At 44.7% G+C, this 16961-nt stretch overlaps 1 protein-coding gene across 2 annotated transcripts; it reads left to right on the top strand.

The window, feature by feature from the left end:
- The first annotated feature begins 10484 nt into the window (after positions 1-10484).
- LOC106566824 (protein-L-isoaspartate O-methyltransferase domain-containing protein 2) lies at positions 10485-16859 on the top strand. 2 transcript variants are annotated; one of them, XM_014135263.3, is made up of 6 exons: positions 10485-11005; positions 11740-12046; positions 12356-12458; positions 12794-12965; positions 14480-14603; positions 15172-16859. In XM_014135263.3, exons 2-6 carry the CDS (start codon positions 11740-11742, stop codon positions 15618-15620), a joined length of 1155 nt encoding a protein of 384 aa, XP_013990738.1. In that variant the 5' UTR covers positions 10485-11005; the 3' UTR covers positions 15621-16859. The 2 variants fall into 2 exon arrangements, with proteins under 2 accessions (XP_013990738.1, XP_013990737.1); XM_014135262.3 differs by having other exon boundaries at positions 11731-12046.
- The last annotated feature ends 102 nt before the right edge of the window (positions 16860-16961 follow it).

Genomic DNA, 16961 nt, shown 5'->3' with positions numbered 1-16961 from the left:
CAGCAGCTATCTTTCCTGGGGTCCAGCAAAATGAAGGCAGTTAATTCAATTTTAAAAACATTACAATACATTCACAGATTTCACAACACACTGTGTGCCCTCAGGCCCCTACTCCACCACTACCACATATCTACAATACAAGATCCATGTATACGTGTGTGTATGCATGTGTCTGTGCCTATGTTTGTGTTGCTTCACAGTCCCCACTGTTCCATAAGGTGTATTTTTATGTTTTTAAATCTAATTTTACTGCTTGCATCAGTTACTTGATGTGGAATAGAGTTCCATGTAGTCACTAAGTAAAAACAAGCAGGTTCTCATAACAATGAAAGAACTGTGCACCTCCCATAGTCTGTTCTGTACTTGGGGACTGTATAGAGACCCCTTGCGGCATGTCCCGTGTGGCTCACTTGGTAGAGCATGGTGTTTGCAACGCCAGGGTTGTGGGTTTGATTCCCACGGGGGACCAGTACGGGGAAAAAATTATGAAATGTATGTAAGTTGCTCTGGATAAGAGTGTCTACTAAAATGTAAAATGGGTATGCATGGGTGTCCGAGCTGTGCGCCAGTAGTTCAAACAGACAGCTCGGTGCATTCAGCATATCAATACCTCTCATAAATACAAGTAGTGATGAAGTCAATCTCTCTTCCACTTTGAGCCAGGAGAGATTGACATGCATATTATTCATATTTGCTCTCTGTGTACATCCAAGGGCCAGCTGTGCTGCCCTGTTCTGAACCAATTGCAATTTTCCTAAGTCCCTTCTTGTGGCACCTGACCACGACTGAACAGTAGTCCATGTGCAACAAAACTAGGACCTGTAGGACCGGCCTTGTTGATAGCACTGTTAAAAAGGCAGAGTAGCGCTTTATTATGGACAGACTTCTCCCCATCTTAGCTACTGTTGCATCAATATGTTTTGACCATGACAGTCAACTTGCTCTATTTACACATCATTTATTACAAGATTTAGTTGAGGTTTAGGGTTTAGTGAATGCTTTTAGTTTTAGAAATATTTAGGACTAACATTCCTTGCCTGTAAAGGTCTGGGTGTAGCTGGTGCAGAGGAGTCAGGTGCAGGACAGCAGAGATGAGTAATAAAAGTAATTTTACTCAAAATTACCAAGTACATGTAGAAATACCAAGCCCACACAAACGGACCAAAATACAATACACAAACACGCACAAAAACCATGGGGAAAACAGAGGGTTACCTGTAGCAAACCTCATTCAGTCTCCTCAGGACTTTGAATGGCCCCACAAACCGCGGGCCCAGCTTCCGGCAGGGCAGGCGGAGGGGCAGGTTTTGGGTCGAGAGCCAGACCCGGTCCACCTCACTGCGGTGGCGATCGGTGCTCACCTTCTGACGCCTCACAGCCCATTGCAGGTGCACATGAGCAGTGTCCCAGGTCTCCTCCGAGCGCTTAAACCATCCACCGCAGGAGCCTCGATCTGGCTCTGATGCCAAGGTGCCAGAACCGGCTGATACCCCAGTACGCACTGGAGGGGAGAGAGGTTAGTGGAGGAGTGGTGGAGCGAGTTTTGGGCCATTTCTGCCCAGGGGATGAACGCTGCCCACTCCCCCGGCCGGTCCTGGCAATAAGACCACAGAAACCTACCCACATCCTGGTTAACTCTCTCCACCTGCCTGTTACTCTAGGGGTGAAAGCCCAAGGTAAGGCTAACCGAGACCCCCAGACATTCCATGAACGACCTCCAGACCCTTGACGTGAACTGGGGACCTCGATCAGACACTATATCCTCAGGCACCCCAGAGTGCCGGAAGACGTGTGTAAACAGGGCCTCCGCAGTCTGTAGGGCCGTAGGGAGACCGGGCAAAGGAAGGAGACGGCAGGACTTAGAGAACCGATCCACAACGACCAGGATCGTGGTGTTACCCTGTGAGGGAGGAAGATCCGTGAGGAAATCCACCGATAGGTGCGACCACGGCCGTTGTGGAACGGGTAAGGACTGTAACTTCCCTCTGGGCAAGTGCCGAATGGCCTTGCACTGGGCGCACACCGAGCAGGAGGAAACATAAACCCTCACGTCCTTGGCCAAGGTGGACCACCAGTACTTCCCACTAAGACAGCGCACTGTCCGACCGATGCCCGGATGACCAGAGGAGGGTGACGTGTGGGCCCAATAGATCAAACGGTCGCGGACAGCAGACGTACTGACGCCCAGCTGGACACTGGGGAGGAGTGGGCTCTGTAGTAACGCCCGCTCGATGTCCGCGTCCAGCTCCCACACCACCGGTGCCACCAGGCAAGAGGCCGGAAGTATGGGAGTGTGATCCATGGACCGCTCCTCTGTGTCATACATCCGGGACAGTGCGTCTGCCTTAGCGTTCTGGGAACCTGGTCTGTAGGACAGGGTGAAAACAAAACGGGTAAAGAACATGGCCCACCTTGCCTGGCGAGGGTTCAGTCTCCTCGTCGCCCGGATGTACTCCAGATTGCGGTGGTCAGTCCAGATGAGAAAAGGGTGTTTAGCCCCCTCAAGCCAATGTCTCTACGCCTTCAGAGCCTTGACAACAGCCAACAGCTCCCGGTCCCCCACATCATAGTTTCGCTCCGCTGGGCTGAGCTTCCTCGAAAAGAAAGCACAGGGACGGAGCTTTGGTGGCGTACCCTAGCGCTGAGAGAGCACGGCTCCTATCGCAGCCTCGGACGCGTCCACCTCCACTATGAACACCAAAGAGGGATCCGGATGAGCCAGCATGGGAGCCGAGGTAAACAGAGCCTTCAGGTGACCAAAAGCCCTATCCGACTCAGCCGACCACTGCAGTCGCACCGGTCCCCCCTTCAGCAGTGAGGTAATGGGAGCCGCTACCTGACCAAAACCCCGGATAAACCTCCGGTAGTACTTGGCAAACCCTAGAAACCGCTGCACTTCCTTTACCGTGGTGGGAGTCGACCAATTACCCACGGCTGCAATGCAGTCACTCTCCATCTCCACCCCTGAAGTGGAAATGCGGTACCCTAGGAAGGAGACAGACTGTTGGAAGAACAGACATTTCTCAGCCTTGACGTACAGGTCATGCTCCAACAACAGTCGACCAAGCACCTTGCGCACCAGGGACACATGCTCGGCGCGTGTAGCGGAGTATATCAGAATGTCATCGATATACACCACTACACCCTGCCCGTGCAAGTGCCGGAAAATCTCGTCTACAAATGCCTGGAAGACTGATGAAGTATTCATCAACCCGTACGGCATGCCGAGGTATTCATAGTGCCGTGAGGTGGTACTAAATACCGTCTTCCACTCGTCCCCCTCCCGGATACGCACCAGGTTGTAAGCGCTCCTGAGATTCAATTTTGTGAAGAAGCGCGCCCCATGAATTGACGCTATCGCACTGGCTATGAGAAGCAGCGAGTAGCTGTATCTCACAGTGATTTGGTTGATACCTCGATAGTCAATGCACGGGCGTAAACTTCCATCCTTCTTCTTCACAAAAAAGAAACTCAAAGAGGCAGGGGAAGTGGAGGGCCGAATGTTCCGCTGCCCCAGGGATAACCGCAGTCTCCTCCTGTGACAGGAGATACATGTGACTCCTGGGAAGTGCTGCGTCTACCAGGAGATTTATAGCACAATCCCCCCATCGATGGGGTGGTAATTGAGTCGCCTTCTTCTTACAGAAGGCAAGAGCCAAATCGGCATATTCAGAGGGGATGCGCACGGTGGAGACCTGGTCTGGACTTTTCACCGTAGTAGCACCGACGGAAACCCCTAAACACCTCCCCAAGCACCTTCGTGACCACCCCTTGAGAGCCCTCTGTTGCCACGAAATAGTGGGGTCATGACAGGCCAACCAGGGTATGCCAAGCACCACGGGAAACGCAGGAGAATCAATAAGGAAAAAACGAATTCTCTCCTTGTGACCCTCCTGCTTAACCATGCCCAGTGGAGTGGTGGCCTCCCTAATTAGCCCTGACCCTAATGGTCAACTATCTAGGGCGTGTTTCTGTAAAGGTCTGGGTGTAGCTGGTGCAGAGGAGTCAGGCGCAGGACAGCAGAGATAAGTAATAAAAGTAACTTTACTCAAAATTACCAAGTACATGTAGAAATACCAAGCCCACACAAACGGACCAAAATACAATAAACAAACACGCACAAAAACCATGGGGAAAACAGAGGGTAAAAAAATGAACATCTAATTGGGGAATTGAAACCAGGTGTGTAAAACAAAGACAAAACAAATGGAAAATGAAAAGTGGATCGGCGATGGCTAGAAGGCAGGTGACGTCGACCGCTGAACGCTGCCCGAACAAGGAGAGGGACCGATTTCGGCGGAAGTCGTGACATTGCCACCCATTCTGAAATGAAATGAAGCTCTTTGTTAAGTGTTGCAGTCGCTGAAGTAGCTGACATGTATAGTGTTGAGTCAACCGCACACATAGACACACTGGCTTTACTCAAAGTTAATCAGTACATTTAGTAAAGATTGAAAAAAGTAAGGGGCTTATGCAGCTGCCCTGGGGAATTGCTGATCCTACCTGGAATATTTTGAAGATCCATTAAAGAACACCCTCCGTGTTCTGTTAGACAGCTAACTCTTTATCCACAATATAGCAGGGTGTGTAAAGCCATAACGCATACATTTTTCCAGCAGAAGACTATGATCGATAATGTCAAAAGCCACACTGAAGTTTAACAAAACAGCCTCCAAAATGTTTTTATCATCAATTTCTCTCAGCCAATCATCAGTTATTTGTGTCCCATCCTCCCAGGCTGTTGGCAGGGGCAGATATGGTCAAAGTAGTGGAATGGGGTAGTGGGTTTTTATTGAGTGTAGATGCCAACTGCAGAGAAGTACCTGGTTCAATGATATTTTACTGGAGAAGAGTTAATGGGGTGGTGATTTATATTTTTATGAAATAGTGGTGTATATAGGTGTAGGGTTAGTTGGTGTTGCACTTTTTATTTTATTTTTAGGAAGAGGAATAATTAAGATAATTGAATGTAGGTACGCCGTGACTGGCCTCACTTTAGCATAGTAGGTGGCAGTGTATGCACCTTTAAGTTGGATGTGATCCGCCAACCTAATCCCAAAGAAGAAGAAGAATCAGTGTGGCAGACCTTACTATTTCAGTTTCAGTGTTCTGTTACAAGACACCTTTTCTCTTGTAATATTGTGTATTTTGGATGCGTTTATGACCAAGTAAGTTTGTTCTCATTTCTTAATTTATACTATAATTTTATTGAGAACATTTACTTTTTGATAAATTTGTTTGCTTTATGCATGTATGTTTTTATATCCTTGTTAACCATCACATCCTTAAATCTCATCTTCAATTCAACTGAAATAATAAACCGGGCAACAGCCCATTGAACCGCAAACCACCATCTGTGTTTTAATGGACACACCACCACGATAGCCCTCTGTAACTCAAACCAACAGTTACAGCAAGATAGTTTTCACAGGTTGTGAAATGCAACCATTGAAATGGTGAGAACAGACATATATATCTGTTGCGGGAAAAAGTCTGGTTATTACCACACAAATACCTGCTTGTTAACAAGGTCAAAGAGGTCTCTTTCAGAATGATCCATAAGTATTACCCTGCCAATCATGAAGAAACTCAAAATACATTAACATTAACCATACTTTTTGTGTTGAGAATCCAGAAAAAGTTTTGCATTGATTTTGGCATTGTCTACATGTAAAGAAATGATGGAAAGATATTAATAGTTTAATAATTGTTAATATTCTTGATGATTTTAGTTTTTTTATGGGAGAATGTGCTGCTCGGTTTCCTTAACTATAAAAAGGATAAAGAAAAACAATTTGACCTCAAATCAAATTGTGCTAATGGAAAAATGTCATATTCATGAATGTAAATTCACTAATAAAAAAAACACTCTTCTGTGTTTTCTATAAGGAATTTGAGCAGTACATTAAGACCATTCTACATTATTGTAATAAGAAAGCTGTTAAAACAATCAATATGTGTTTATCTTTTAAGGTCGTTGTATAATCTGTAATTTGTTGTACCCCCTAGCATATGTTATCATTGTCTGTTTGTATACTTGTATGTATACTATTTTTTCTGCAATATTTTTTTTGGTATATTATATATATATATATATATATATATATATATATATATATATATATATATATATATATATATATATATATATATAACAACAACAAAAAACAAATATAATTTTTTTTTAAAGGAGAACAGGAATATATACTGCTCAAAAAAATAAAGGGAACACTTAAACAACACATCCTAGATCTGAATGAAAGAAATAATCTTATTAAATACTTTTTTCTTTACATAGTTGAATGTGCTGACAACAAAATCACACAAAAATAATCAATGGAAATCCAATTTACCAACCCATGGAGGTCTGGATTTGGAGTCACACTCAAAATTAAAGTGGAAAACCACACTACAGGCTGATCTAACTTTGATGTAATGTCCTTAAAACAAGTCAAAATGAGGCTCAGTAGTGTGTGTGGCCTCCACGTGCCTGTATGACCTCCCTACAATGCCTGGGCATGCTCCTGATGAGGTGGCGGATGGTCTCCTGAGGGATCTCCTCCCAGACCTGGACTAAAGCATCCGCCAACTCCTGGACAGTCTGTGGTGCAACGTGGCGTTGGTGGATGGAGCGAGACATGATGTCCCAGATGTGCTCAATTGGATTCAGGTCTGGGGAACGGGCGGGCCAGTTCATACCATCAATGCCTTCCTCTTGCAGGAACTGCTGACACACTCCAGCCACATGAGGTCTAGCATTGTCTTGCATTAGGAGGAACCCAGGGCCAACCGCACCAGCATATGGTCTCACAAGGGGTCTGATGATCTCATCTCGGTACCTAATGGCAGTCAGGCTACCTCTGGCGAGCACATGGAGGGCTGTGCGGCCCCCCAAAGAAATGCCACCCCACACCATGACTGACCCACCGCCAAACCGGTCATGCTGGAGGATGTTGCAGGCAGCAGAACGTTCTCCACGGCGTCTCCAGACTCTGTCACGTCTGTCACTTGCTCAGTGTGAACCTGCTTTCATCTGTGAAGAGCACAGGGCGCCAGTGGCGAATTTGCCAATCTTGGTGTTCTCTGGCAAATGCCAAACGTCCTGCACGGTGTTGGGCTGTAAGCACAACCCCCACCTGTGGACGTCGGGCCCTCATACCACCCTCATGGAGTCTGTTTCTGACTGTTTGAGCAGACACATGCACATTTGTGGCCTGCTGGAGGTCATTTTGCAGGGCTCTGGCAGTGCTCCTCCTGCTCCTCCTTGCACAAAGGTGGAGGTAGCGGTCCTGCTGCTGGGTTGTTGCCCTCCTACGACCTCCTCCACATCTCCTGATGTACTGGCCTGTCTCCTGGTAGCGCCTCCATGCTCTGGACACTACGCTGACAGACACAGCAAACCTTCTTGCCACAGCTCGCATTGATGTGCCATCCTGGATGAGCTGCATTACCTGAGCCACTTGTGTGGGTTGTAGACTCCGTCTCATGCTACCACTAGAGTGAAAGCACCGCCAGCATTCAAAAGTGACCAAAACATCACCCAGGAAGCATAGGAACTGAGAAGTGGTCTGTGGTCCCCACCTGCAGAACCACTCCTTTATTGGGGGTGTCTTGCTAATTGCCTATAATTTCCACCTGTTGTCTATTCCATTTGCACAACAGCATGTGAAATTTATTGTCAATCAGTGTTGCTTCCTAAGTGGACAGTTTGATTTCACAGAAGTGTGATTGACTTGGAGTTACATTGTGTTGTTTAAGTGTTCCCTTTATTTTTTTGAGCAGTGTATTACATGGTGGTTTATAACCTATGGCTAAGCTCTGATGACATCTGTCGGCCAGTTCAGGAAATGCTAATATCACAAAGCATATCTACAATTGTTCAATGAAATTAAAACCACTTAGTTTTGTTTACCATCAAAGAGTGGGTCCCACCAGCCATAATGTAAACGGTGGATAAATATTCCAGTGCATTCCATGACAATGTCACATGCAAATAGCAATTGATTTCCATGAGAGATCGATCGATCTACACACACACACACACACACACATATATATATATTTAGTTCCTATAGAAAATCCACACACCCTTGAACTTTTTTTCACATTTTGCCAGTGCCTTAGTTTCATGCATTCATAAGGATTTTTCCCACTTATCTACACACACCATACTCCACACTTAAGGGGATTTGTGTGGAAAAAAATGTTTATATATTAAAAATACAAAACTGATATCATAACTGCATATCTCCAGAGTTAATACTTTGTGGAAACACCTTTGGCAGCAATTACAGCTGTGAGTCAGGTAGGTCTACCAACTTTGCACACGTAGATTTGGCCAGTTCAGACCATTCTTCTTTACAAAACTGTTCAAGCTCTGTTAAGTTCCTTGCGGAGCGTTGGACATTAATCTTCAAGTCATGCCACAAATGTTCAATTGGATTTATGCGGGGTTTTCCTCAAGGACTTTTCTGTACATTGCTCCATTAATTTCCCCTTCTATCTGGATAAGACCTTAACGATGAGAAACATCCCCATAACATGATGCTGCCACCACCATGCTTCACAGTAAGGATGGTATTCATTAGGTGATGTGCCGTGTTAGGTTTGCACCAAACCTAATGCTTTGCATTTAGGCCAAGAAATTCAATTTTGTCAGACCACAACTTGTTTCACATGGATACAGAGTTAGTATTTGTTTGCATACTTAAAAACAGGATTCAAGGTGGGCTTTCTTGAGTAATGGCATCCTTCTTGCCACTGTACCATACATGCCAAATTTGTGGAGTGCTTTGGGATATTGTCACATGCACACTTTGACTAGTCTCTGCCATAAAAGCTTGTAGCTCTTTCAAAGTTGCCGTTGGCTTATTTGCAGACCGCTGTAATACCATAAAATAAGAAAGTTACCATTGGACTCTTGGTAGCCCCTCTGATCAGTCTCCTACTTGCTCGGTCATCTAGTTTGGAGGGACGGCTTGGTCTAGGTAGTGCCATACACATTCTACTTCTTAATAATTGTCTTGACAGTGCTCCAAGGGATATTCAAGGCCTTTTTGTATACCAATCCCCTGATCTGTGCCTTTCCACAACTTTGTCCCAGAGTTCTTTTGAAAACTCCTTGGTGTTCATGGTTGCATGTTTGCTTTGCAATTCACTACCCAGCAGAGGCACCTACAGGAACTGCTGAATTTATCCTGGAATCATGTGAATCACTACAATTTAACACAGATGGAAGCCAATTAACTTGGCGTGTCATTTTGAAGGTGATTGGTTACACCTGAGCTAATTTAGGATTGCTATTACAAGGAGAGTGGAACAGTTATCCAACACTATTTCATTTTGTAATTTTTATAGATAAATCAATTTTTTACATTTATTTTTTACAAATTTCACCCCGAAGTTCAAATCAAATCAAATCAATTTATAAAGCCCTTCTTACATCAGCTGATATCTGAAAGTGCTGTACAGAAACCCAGCCTAAAACCCCAAACTGCAAGCAATGCAGATGCAGAAGCACGGTGGCAAGGAAAAACTCCCTAGAAAGGCCAGAACCTAGGAAGAAACCTAGAGAGGACCAGGCTATGAGGGGTGGCCAGTCCTCTTCTAGCTGTGCCGGGTGGAGATTATAACAGAACATGGCCAAGATGTTCAAATGTTCATAGATGACCAGCAGGGTCAAATAATAATAATCACAGTGGTTGTAGGGTGCAACAGGTCAGCACCTCAGGAGTAAATGTCAGTTGGCTTTTCATAGCCGATCATTCAGAGTATCTCTACCGCTCCTGCTGTCTCTAGAGAGTTGAAAACAGCAGGTCTGGGACGGGTAGTACGTCCGGTGAACAGGTCAGGATTCCATAGCCGCAGGCAGAACAGTTGAAACTGGAGCAGCAGCACGGCCAGATAGTCCTGAGGCATGGTCCTAGGGTTCAGGTCCTCCGAGAGAGAGAAAGAAAGAAAGAAAGAGAGAATTAGAGAGAGCATACTTAAATTCACACAGGACACCGGATAAGACAGGAGAAATACTCCAGATATAACAGACTGACCCTAGCCCCCTGACACAAACTACTGCAGCATAAATACTGGAGGCTGAGACAAGAGGGGTCGGGAGACACTGTGGACACTGTGGTTGTGGGGTAGGATGTGTAGATAAATGTGAAAAACAACTATTTTAATGCATTTTAATTCCAGGCTATAAGGCAACAAAATATTAACATTTTGACAGGGGTGTAGACTGTCTATAGATAGGCACTGTATCCATATAGGCTTACAATTGTCTTATGCCGCGTTCATATTCTGGTCGGAACTAAGAAACTCGAAAATGTCCGAATTGCTGATTGGTTGAACTCGACACGTTTATAATTACTATCAGCATGTTGGAAATGTCAGAGTTTCCTAGTTCCGACTAGAACATGAACGTGGCAATATTATAGGCATAGATCCCACCCCACATACTGCTTTATGTTTCATGGCAAACAAGGTAAATAACTTTAAATGGATATTACGAAATCGCATTTAAAGCCTCATTTCTATTGGACAAAAATTGCCACTTTACATCTCGGCGGATGCAAGACGAATATTCAATCGAAGATAACTGACTTGCCTAGAAGGTTACATTAAAAAATATGTTTTTTTTTTCTCACAATGGCGCGTTCCTCTGCCCAGGTGTTGCTGGCGCCTGTCAGATCTTTTAATATTACTCCACCGGGGGTGCTGAGCGCACATTTGGGTGTTACTGCGTGTGACGTTAAGTGTCAGCTGGTCAATGTTTACATCCATAATAGTGGTGAAATCTATTGAATGTGTATGGGGGAAACGAGAAGGTAACAACATATACCATTTCAACATAATTTTCAGAAGTACAGTTGACACTATAAAGCAGCGTCGATTAAACGTCACTTCCATAAGGTAAAGACAGCTGCTTCGTATTTGTTAGCTCCAACCAGACCATAATTTCTCTTCTCTGCTGAGCAGCTCTTCATAGACGACATCAACAGAGACAAAGGTGATACTGTTTTTATGTAGCTCACATTGCGGCTGCAGTTTGTGCACGTCTTGGTTGGTTGTTGATAACAAAGCCTTACCAACTATTTGAAATAAGGCATAACAAAACACTATGACGAATGCGTATGAAATGCTGACCTAAATGTTGGTTGCAGTAGTTTTGGTGGCAATGAGAATATATTTATGTAATACAGACTCTTTTGTTATTCAGTGGCGCAGCTGTATTTTGTGTGTTCGTTGATTGGTGGGAAATATGCCTCTCTACCATCGTCACCAGGATTCTCGTGTACTGTGGCAGTGCCACCGCCCGGCTACTGGTGAAAACACAGGGAAAGGGCTTATTTGACTTGTTTATGATATAAGAACTTCATGAAAGACTTGAAGAAAGTGGTTATAAAACAGGCCTGTATTTTACACACACCTTCAAGACCCTAAAAGACAAATTATTTTCTCCAGCTACCGCTTGGCTCTGTTGAATGCAGATGGAAAATAACAATTTTTATTTTTTATAATGTCCCAAGTCAGTGGTTAATCCAAATATAGCAATAGAAAGTTATTATCTGGAGCCTGAGGTCAGCATTGCAGAAAATACAGAAGCTGGTACGGATCATTGGGGAGAGAGGGGGATGATGAATCAATTGATCAATATTGGACACCTTTTGTCTGACTCTATCCTAGTTAAACCAGCGTGATCTCTCTCTCTCTCTCTCTCTCTCTCTCTGTGAGACCGTGAAGATGGGAGGAGCAGTGAGTGCGGGGGAGGACAATGACGAGTTGATTGACAACCTGAAGGAGGCCCAGTACATCCGTTCGGACCTAGTGGAGCAGGCCTTCAGGGCAATCGACCGGGCCGACTACTATCTGGAAGAGTTCCGGGACAGCGCCTACAAGGACCTGGCCTGGAGGCACGGCAACATCCACCTCTCAGCCCCCTGCATCTACTCAGAGGTGATGGAGGCCCTGGACCTCCAGCCTGGCCTTTCCTTCCTCAACCTGGGCAGTGGCACGGGCTACCTCAGCACCATGGTGGGACTCATACTGGGTGAGTCAGGACAACACAAACCTCACCTGGCCAGGTAAAATCTAGGCTGTGTGAAAAGGGATAGACTTGCTCCAGATTCACTAGATATTCTCAAAACTTTGGTGACTTAAATTAGATAAGTGCATTGCAATGGAGCAAGAGAGGCTGAGCACAGTTCTTGCCATTGAGACTCTCAGCCACTTGTGGTCTCCACTGCTATACACAAGCCTGTGGATGTGCCCTGTTAAGGGAAAGAAAATGGAGAAGTGTAAATTATTGATGGACTCTCATTGTTGATGGACTGACTCCTTTTCTCATCCTTTACTGTAGGTCCATTTGGAGTGAACCATGGTGTGGAGCTGCACCAAGATGTCATTGAGTATGCGTACCAGAAACTGGAGTTCTTCATTAAGACCAGCGACAGCTTCGACAGGTAGGAGGGTTTCATGATGAGAGAGCTTGAGAGAAGGTGATAGAAACAGAAAGGAGGTCAACAGAGCAGAAGCTCCCATAACTCTGGTATAATGCCATCAGGCACAACCAGTTAAATGTAATTACTCTGTAACAAGCTAGTACGATAACAGTTATTGAGAGTAGGCTACTCACCACACAGAGTAAGTCTGTGTCTTTGGTGTACAGGTTACATTTATTCTGGGTTAAGTGTCGTTGATAAGATTGTCGAGAAAACTGTTTCGGGAGGGCTAAAGGTATCCAAGAAACATCAGACTGGAATGGGGGAAACGTGTGTTTCTGTCTGTGTGTGTGTAGGTTTGAGTTCTGCGAGCCCTGTTTCGTGATAGGGAACTGTCTGGAGATAGCCCCAGAGAGTGGTCAGTATGATCGGGTGTATTGTGGAGCTGGGGTGCAGCGGGAGCAGGAAGACTACATGAAGAACCTGCTCAAAGTAGGAGGAATCCTAGTGCTGCCATTGGAGGAAAAGGTCAGCATGTGTGCACACCCACAAACTATACAGTTCATTCGGAAAGTATTCAGACCCCTTGATTTTTTGCACAGTTTGTTACGTTACAGCCTTATTCTAAAATTGATGAAATATTTTTCTCCCCTCAATCTACACACAATACCCCATAATGACAAAGCAAAAACTGGTTTTATGATTTTTTTTCCCCCAATGTATATAAAAAACACATGTACCTAAGTATTTAGACCATTTTTTTGTGTGTGTGGGGGGGGCATAATATACTGTAAAACCACCAGGAAATCAGCCCCAAGTGATTTTAATAAAATAAATCTGTTCCCAAGTATTCCCACAAATAATAGAGAGACACGTGATCATATACAAATCTAAGCAAGGTTTGAAATGATTCTGTCTTAGTCAAACGTTATCTGTTTGGGCTACTTGCGGTCAATTTGCAGTCTCCAAATGATTTGTAATTATGTTCCCGGCCCCCCGACCATCCGCTCAAGAAAGAAATCGGCCCGCGGCTGAATCTAGTTGATGATCCCTGAACTAGAATAAACTAATCTCTTCACCCAGTGCTATTTTTAGAACTTGAATCTATTCTGGTGTCTTGTGGTTTCATCTCCCCTGTCCCTTGCATTCTCTGTTGTAGAGTTTGTGTTGTCTCATCTTTCTTGGTCCTGCTCCTAGAAATGTTTTTTATACCATCGACACATTTTGACACTTGTTTCCTTTGTGTGTAGCTAATGCTCTGTGCTCCATTTGTGACTTGGGTTTAGAGAAGGGCTCCATATAAATGCACTTTATTTCCCAGAAAGTATTCAGATCCCTTGACTTTTTCCACATTTTGTTACATTTTAGCCTTATTCTAAAATAGATAAAATAGTTTCCCCCTTCTCAATCTACACACAACACCCCATAATGACAAAGCAAAAACAGGTTGTTAGAAATGTTTACAAATTTATTAAAAATTTACTGAAATATCAGATTTACGTAAGTATTCAGACCCTTTACTCAGTACTTTGTTGAAGCACCTTTGGCAGCGATTACAGCCTTGAGTCTTCTTGGGTATGACGCTACAAGCTTGGCACACCTGTAATTGGGGAGTTTCTCCCATTCTTCTCTGCAGAACCTCTCAACCTCTGTCAGCTTGGATGGGGAGCATCGCTGCACAGCTATTTTCAGGTCTCTCCAGAGATGTTTGATCAGGTTCAAGTCCGGGCTCTGGCTAGGCCACTCAAGGACATTCAGAGACTTGTCCCGAAGCCACTCCTGTGTTGTCTTGGCTGTGTGCTTAGGGCCGTTGTCCTGTTGGAAGGTGAACCTTCACCCCCAGTCGGAGGTCCTGAGTGCTCTGGAGCAGGTTTTCATCAATTATCTCTTTGCTCCATTCATCTTTCCCTCAATCAAAATGTGGAAAAAGGGAAGGGTTGTGAATACTTTCCCAAATGCACTGTAGATGTATTTATTAACCCTGCTTAATACAAACACATTTCCAGTACACATAAACACATCATTGTCCTTCCTCTCCTTAGTTGACCAAGATTACTCGAACAGGCTACAACAGCTGGGAGACCAAAAAGATCATTGCTGTGTCATTTGCCCCACTGGTGTTGCCCAAACACAGAGACAACAGTAAACCTAAAGCAGTGCCTTTACGTAAGTACTGTACTAGCATATCTGTCATATAATTGTCTTTGTAGCAGAGGTAGTTTTCTAAGTGAGCCTTTTGTGTGATGAGTAGCCATGTTGGAGTTCTGGACCCCTATTCGCAAAGCGTCTGAGTAGTGGTGTGCTGATCTAGGATAAAACATTTTATTTTAGATTATAAAGAATACAACAGGGGGAACTGATGGGGAGGCAGAAGCAAGGCACTTAACCCTAATTTCTCCAGGGTCGCCGTTGATAATGGGTGAACCCTAGCCATGAACCCACTCTCCAAGGGTGTCTTGGGGGAGTTAGGATTTGCAAAAACTATAATAAGAAATATAGGCACCCTCTAAATGATTATCATTCTAGCTCAGCACTCCTACTCTGAGAGGCTTTGTGAATACAGGCCCTGGAGACTCAAGAGACTGGGGAAGGAGGCAGGAGGTGAAAGCAGCTGAACACTGTTGTCTCAAATGCATGTTGGAATAGTTAGAAAATGAGAATGCAGAACTTCCATCACTTACTATGTGGGGAGGGTGAAATGGTCTCATCCTGTGGTGTGTGTGCGCCTCCTCAGCGACCATGTTTGAGGTGCGGACTCTGCAGGACTTGGCTCGCATTTCTATCCGCCTGACATTGAAGAAGACAGTGGCGGGGCCAGGGCCGTTGCCCAGGAGGAGGTTGGCCCACAGCGGGGAGCGGTTCCGACGGAGGCGGGTCCAACACCGTGGCTCCACCCTGCTCTCCAACCGCTACGTATTCATGAGCCGCCTCATCCCCGGGCCGATGGACAACAACAACAACCGCTCTGGAACCGACACCGAAGAAGAGCAGGAGGACGAGGAGGTGGAAGAAGAGGGGAACTGCAGGGTTCTAGGAGATCCTGAGGAGCAGGAGGAAGAGGAGAGGAGGGAGGGTGGTGCCCTTCTACATGAGGCTCCAGTGAACCTGCTAAGAGAGAGGATCCTGGGTCTGCCGCTCCCTGAGCTTCTGAAGATGTACCTGCTTCACTACAGAGAGAAGTAGGGAGGGACAGGAGACGTGAAGCTGTGCAGCCATTCTTTAACTTGTTCCCATCCCTATGCCCTTGTTGACTCCCCTTTCTGGATTCAGAAGTAAGAAATAGTCTGATAACTCCAGCAGAATGGCTAAAATGAGTTCCCACTATTTTTTTTATACAGCCTACCTAATAAGTTGCAAGTCAACAACTGGTGAATTTGAAATGAACCCCTAAAAACTTCATGTTGAAGTGAATATCTAGAAGAATTGGATAAGTAGAAGCAATATGGTAATGGATCTCCCCCTCCCCTGATAGCCCAGGTACGCCTATCCAGAGGTGACTAGGAGGTAACGGTTGAGTTGGAAAAACAAGGATGGCGAGTTAGGGATTGGAAGCTTACTTAGTCAGCCCCAGAGACGTCACCACCACCAGCCTCCTAGGACTATCCCAACAACTCCTCTGAACACTGAATTCTCATCATCTCACTCAATGCCCTACCTGTGAACTCCATCTACCCATCTTTTGAGGTATCTTCTGTCTTGTGCCTGACCGTGGCACCCTGTCTCCAAGTCCTTCTTTATTCCCTTTGAATTTTGTAAATGTGATTGTTTGGAAAATTATGCTTTTGACTGTGACCGAACAATTCAGTGAAGCTTTTGAGATGGACTTACAAGTACTGAAAGCCCCAAATGTTGTGGAAATATTTGCTCATTCTGTGTTCATATCTTACTGCATTGAATGTAGCTGGTGAAAGCAGGGAATTTGTTGAAGAGGCCATTTCTGTTCAGGCAAATGTCGAGGGCTCCAGGCATTAAGGTATAGTAACACATTTTTGCACACAGAGAAATGAAAGGACCACATTGTCAATCAGTATTACCCAAATTCACTCTTTTCGTGAATTCTTTTCAAATAATGGGAGACTGTAGAACACCCCTGGATTAGGGGTAAAAAGTGAATGAGTGTGGGATAGCAATTTACCATCAGTTCTTACTGCAGAACTGTAATCAAAGTAGTGAAGAATGTATGTGTATCCACCTGTGAAGGAATTTAAGTACTAATTGGAACTTCAGTGTAATGCTCTTTGATGGTGTTTATTGGTTGTTTATAAAATGTTTTGTCTGATGTTCTCAGTGCCAAACTTCTCTAGCACTGGCCAGCTCCAAATGTTTCTTGCGGTTCCGTTCTACAATGTGTCAAGTTGTTCAGCGGAAGTAAAAATTATGTATTTAGAATAAATATCTACGTGTGACAAGATGTTTGGAAAAGGACTGTAGCGTGACGATCATTAAAATAAGTTAAACTATACTGCAAGCAAATTAAAAAGTTGTATTGCTTGATTAGTTTTGAATATTGTGCTTGGCTGCAGA

Source organism: Salmo salar, chromosome 13 (genome assembly GCF_965601325.2).
Source record: "Salmo salar chromosome 13, fSalSal1, whole genome shotgun sequence".
Taxonomy (NCBI): Eukaryota; Metazoa; Chordata; class Actinopteri; order Salmoniformes; family Salmonidae; genus Salmo; species Salmo salar.
The sequence above is the reverse complement of the archived record's forward strand: the minus strand, read 5'-3'. Positions and strand labels throughout refer to the sequence as shown.

Bases quoted from the DNA above. Each gene is read 5' to 3' on its own strand.
- LOC106566824 (XM_014135263.3), top strand. From the start codon at position 11,740: ATGGGAGGAGCAGTGAGTGCGGGGGAGGACAATGACGAGTTGATTGAC. The intron at 12,459-12,793 runs GTAGGAGGGTTT...GTGTGTGTGTAG, and splicing joins ACCAGCGACAGCTTCGACAG to GTTTGAGTTCTGCGAGCCCT. The intron at 12,966-14,479 runs GTCAGCATGTGT...TCCTCTCCTTAG, and splicing joins TGCTGCCATTGGAGGAAAAG to TTGACCAAGATTACTCGAAC.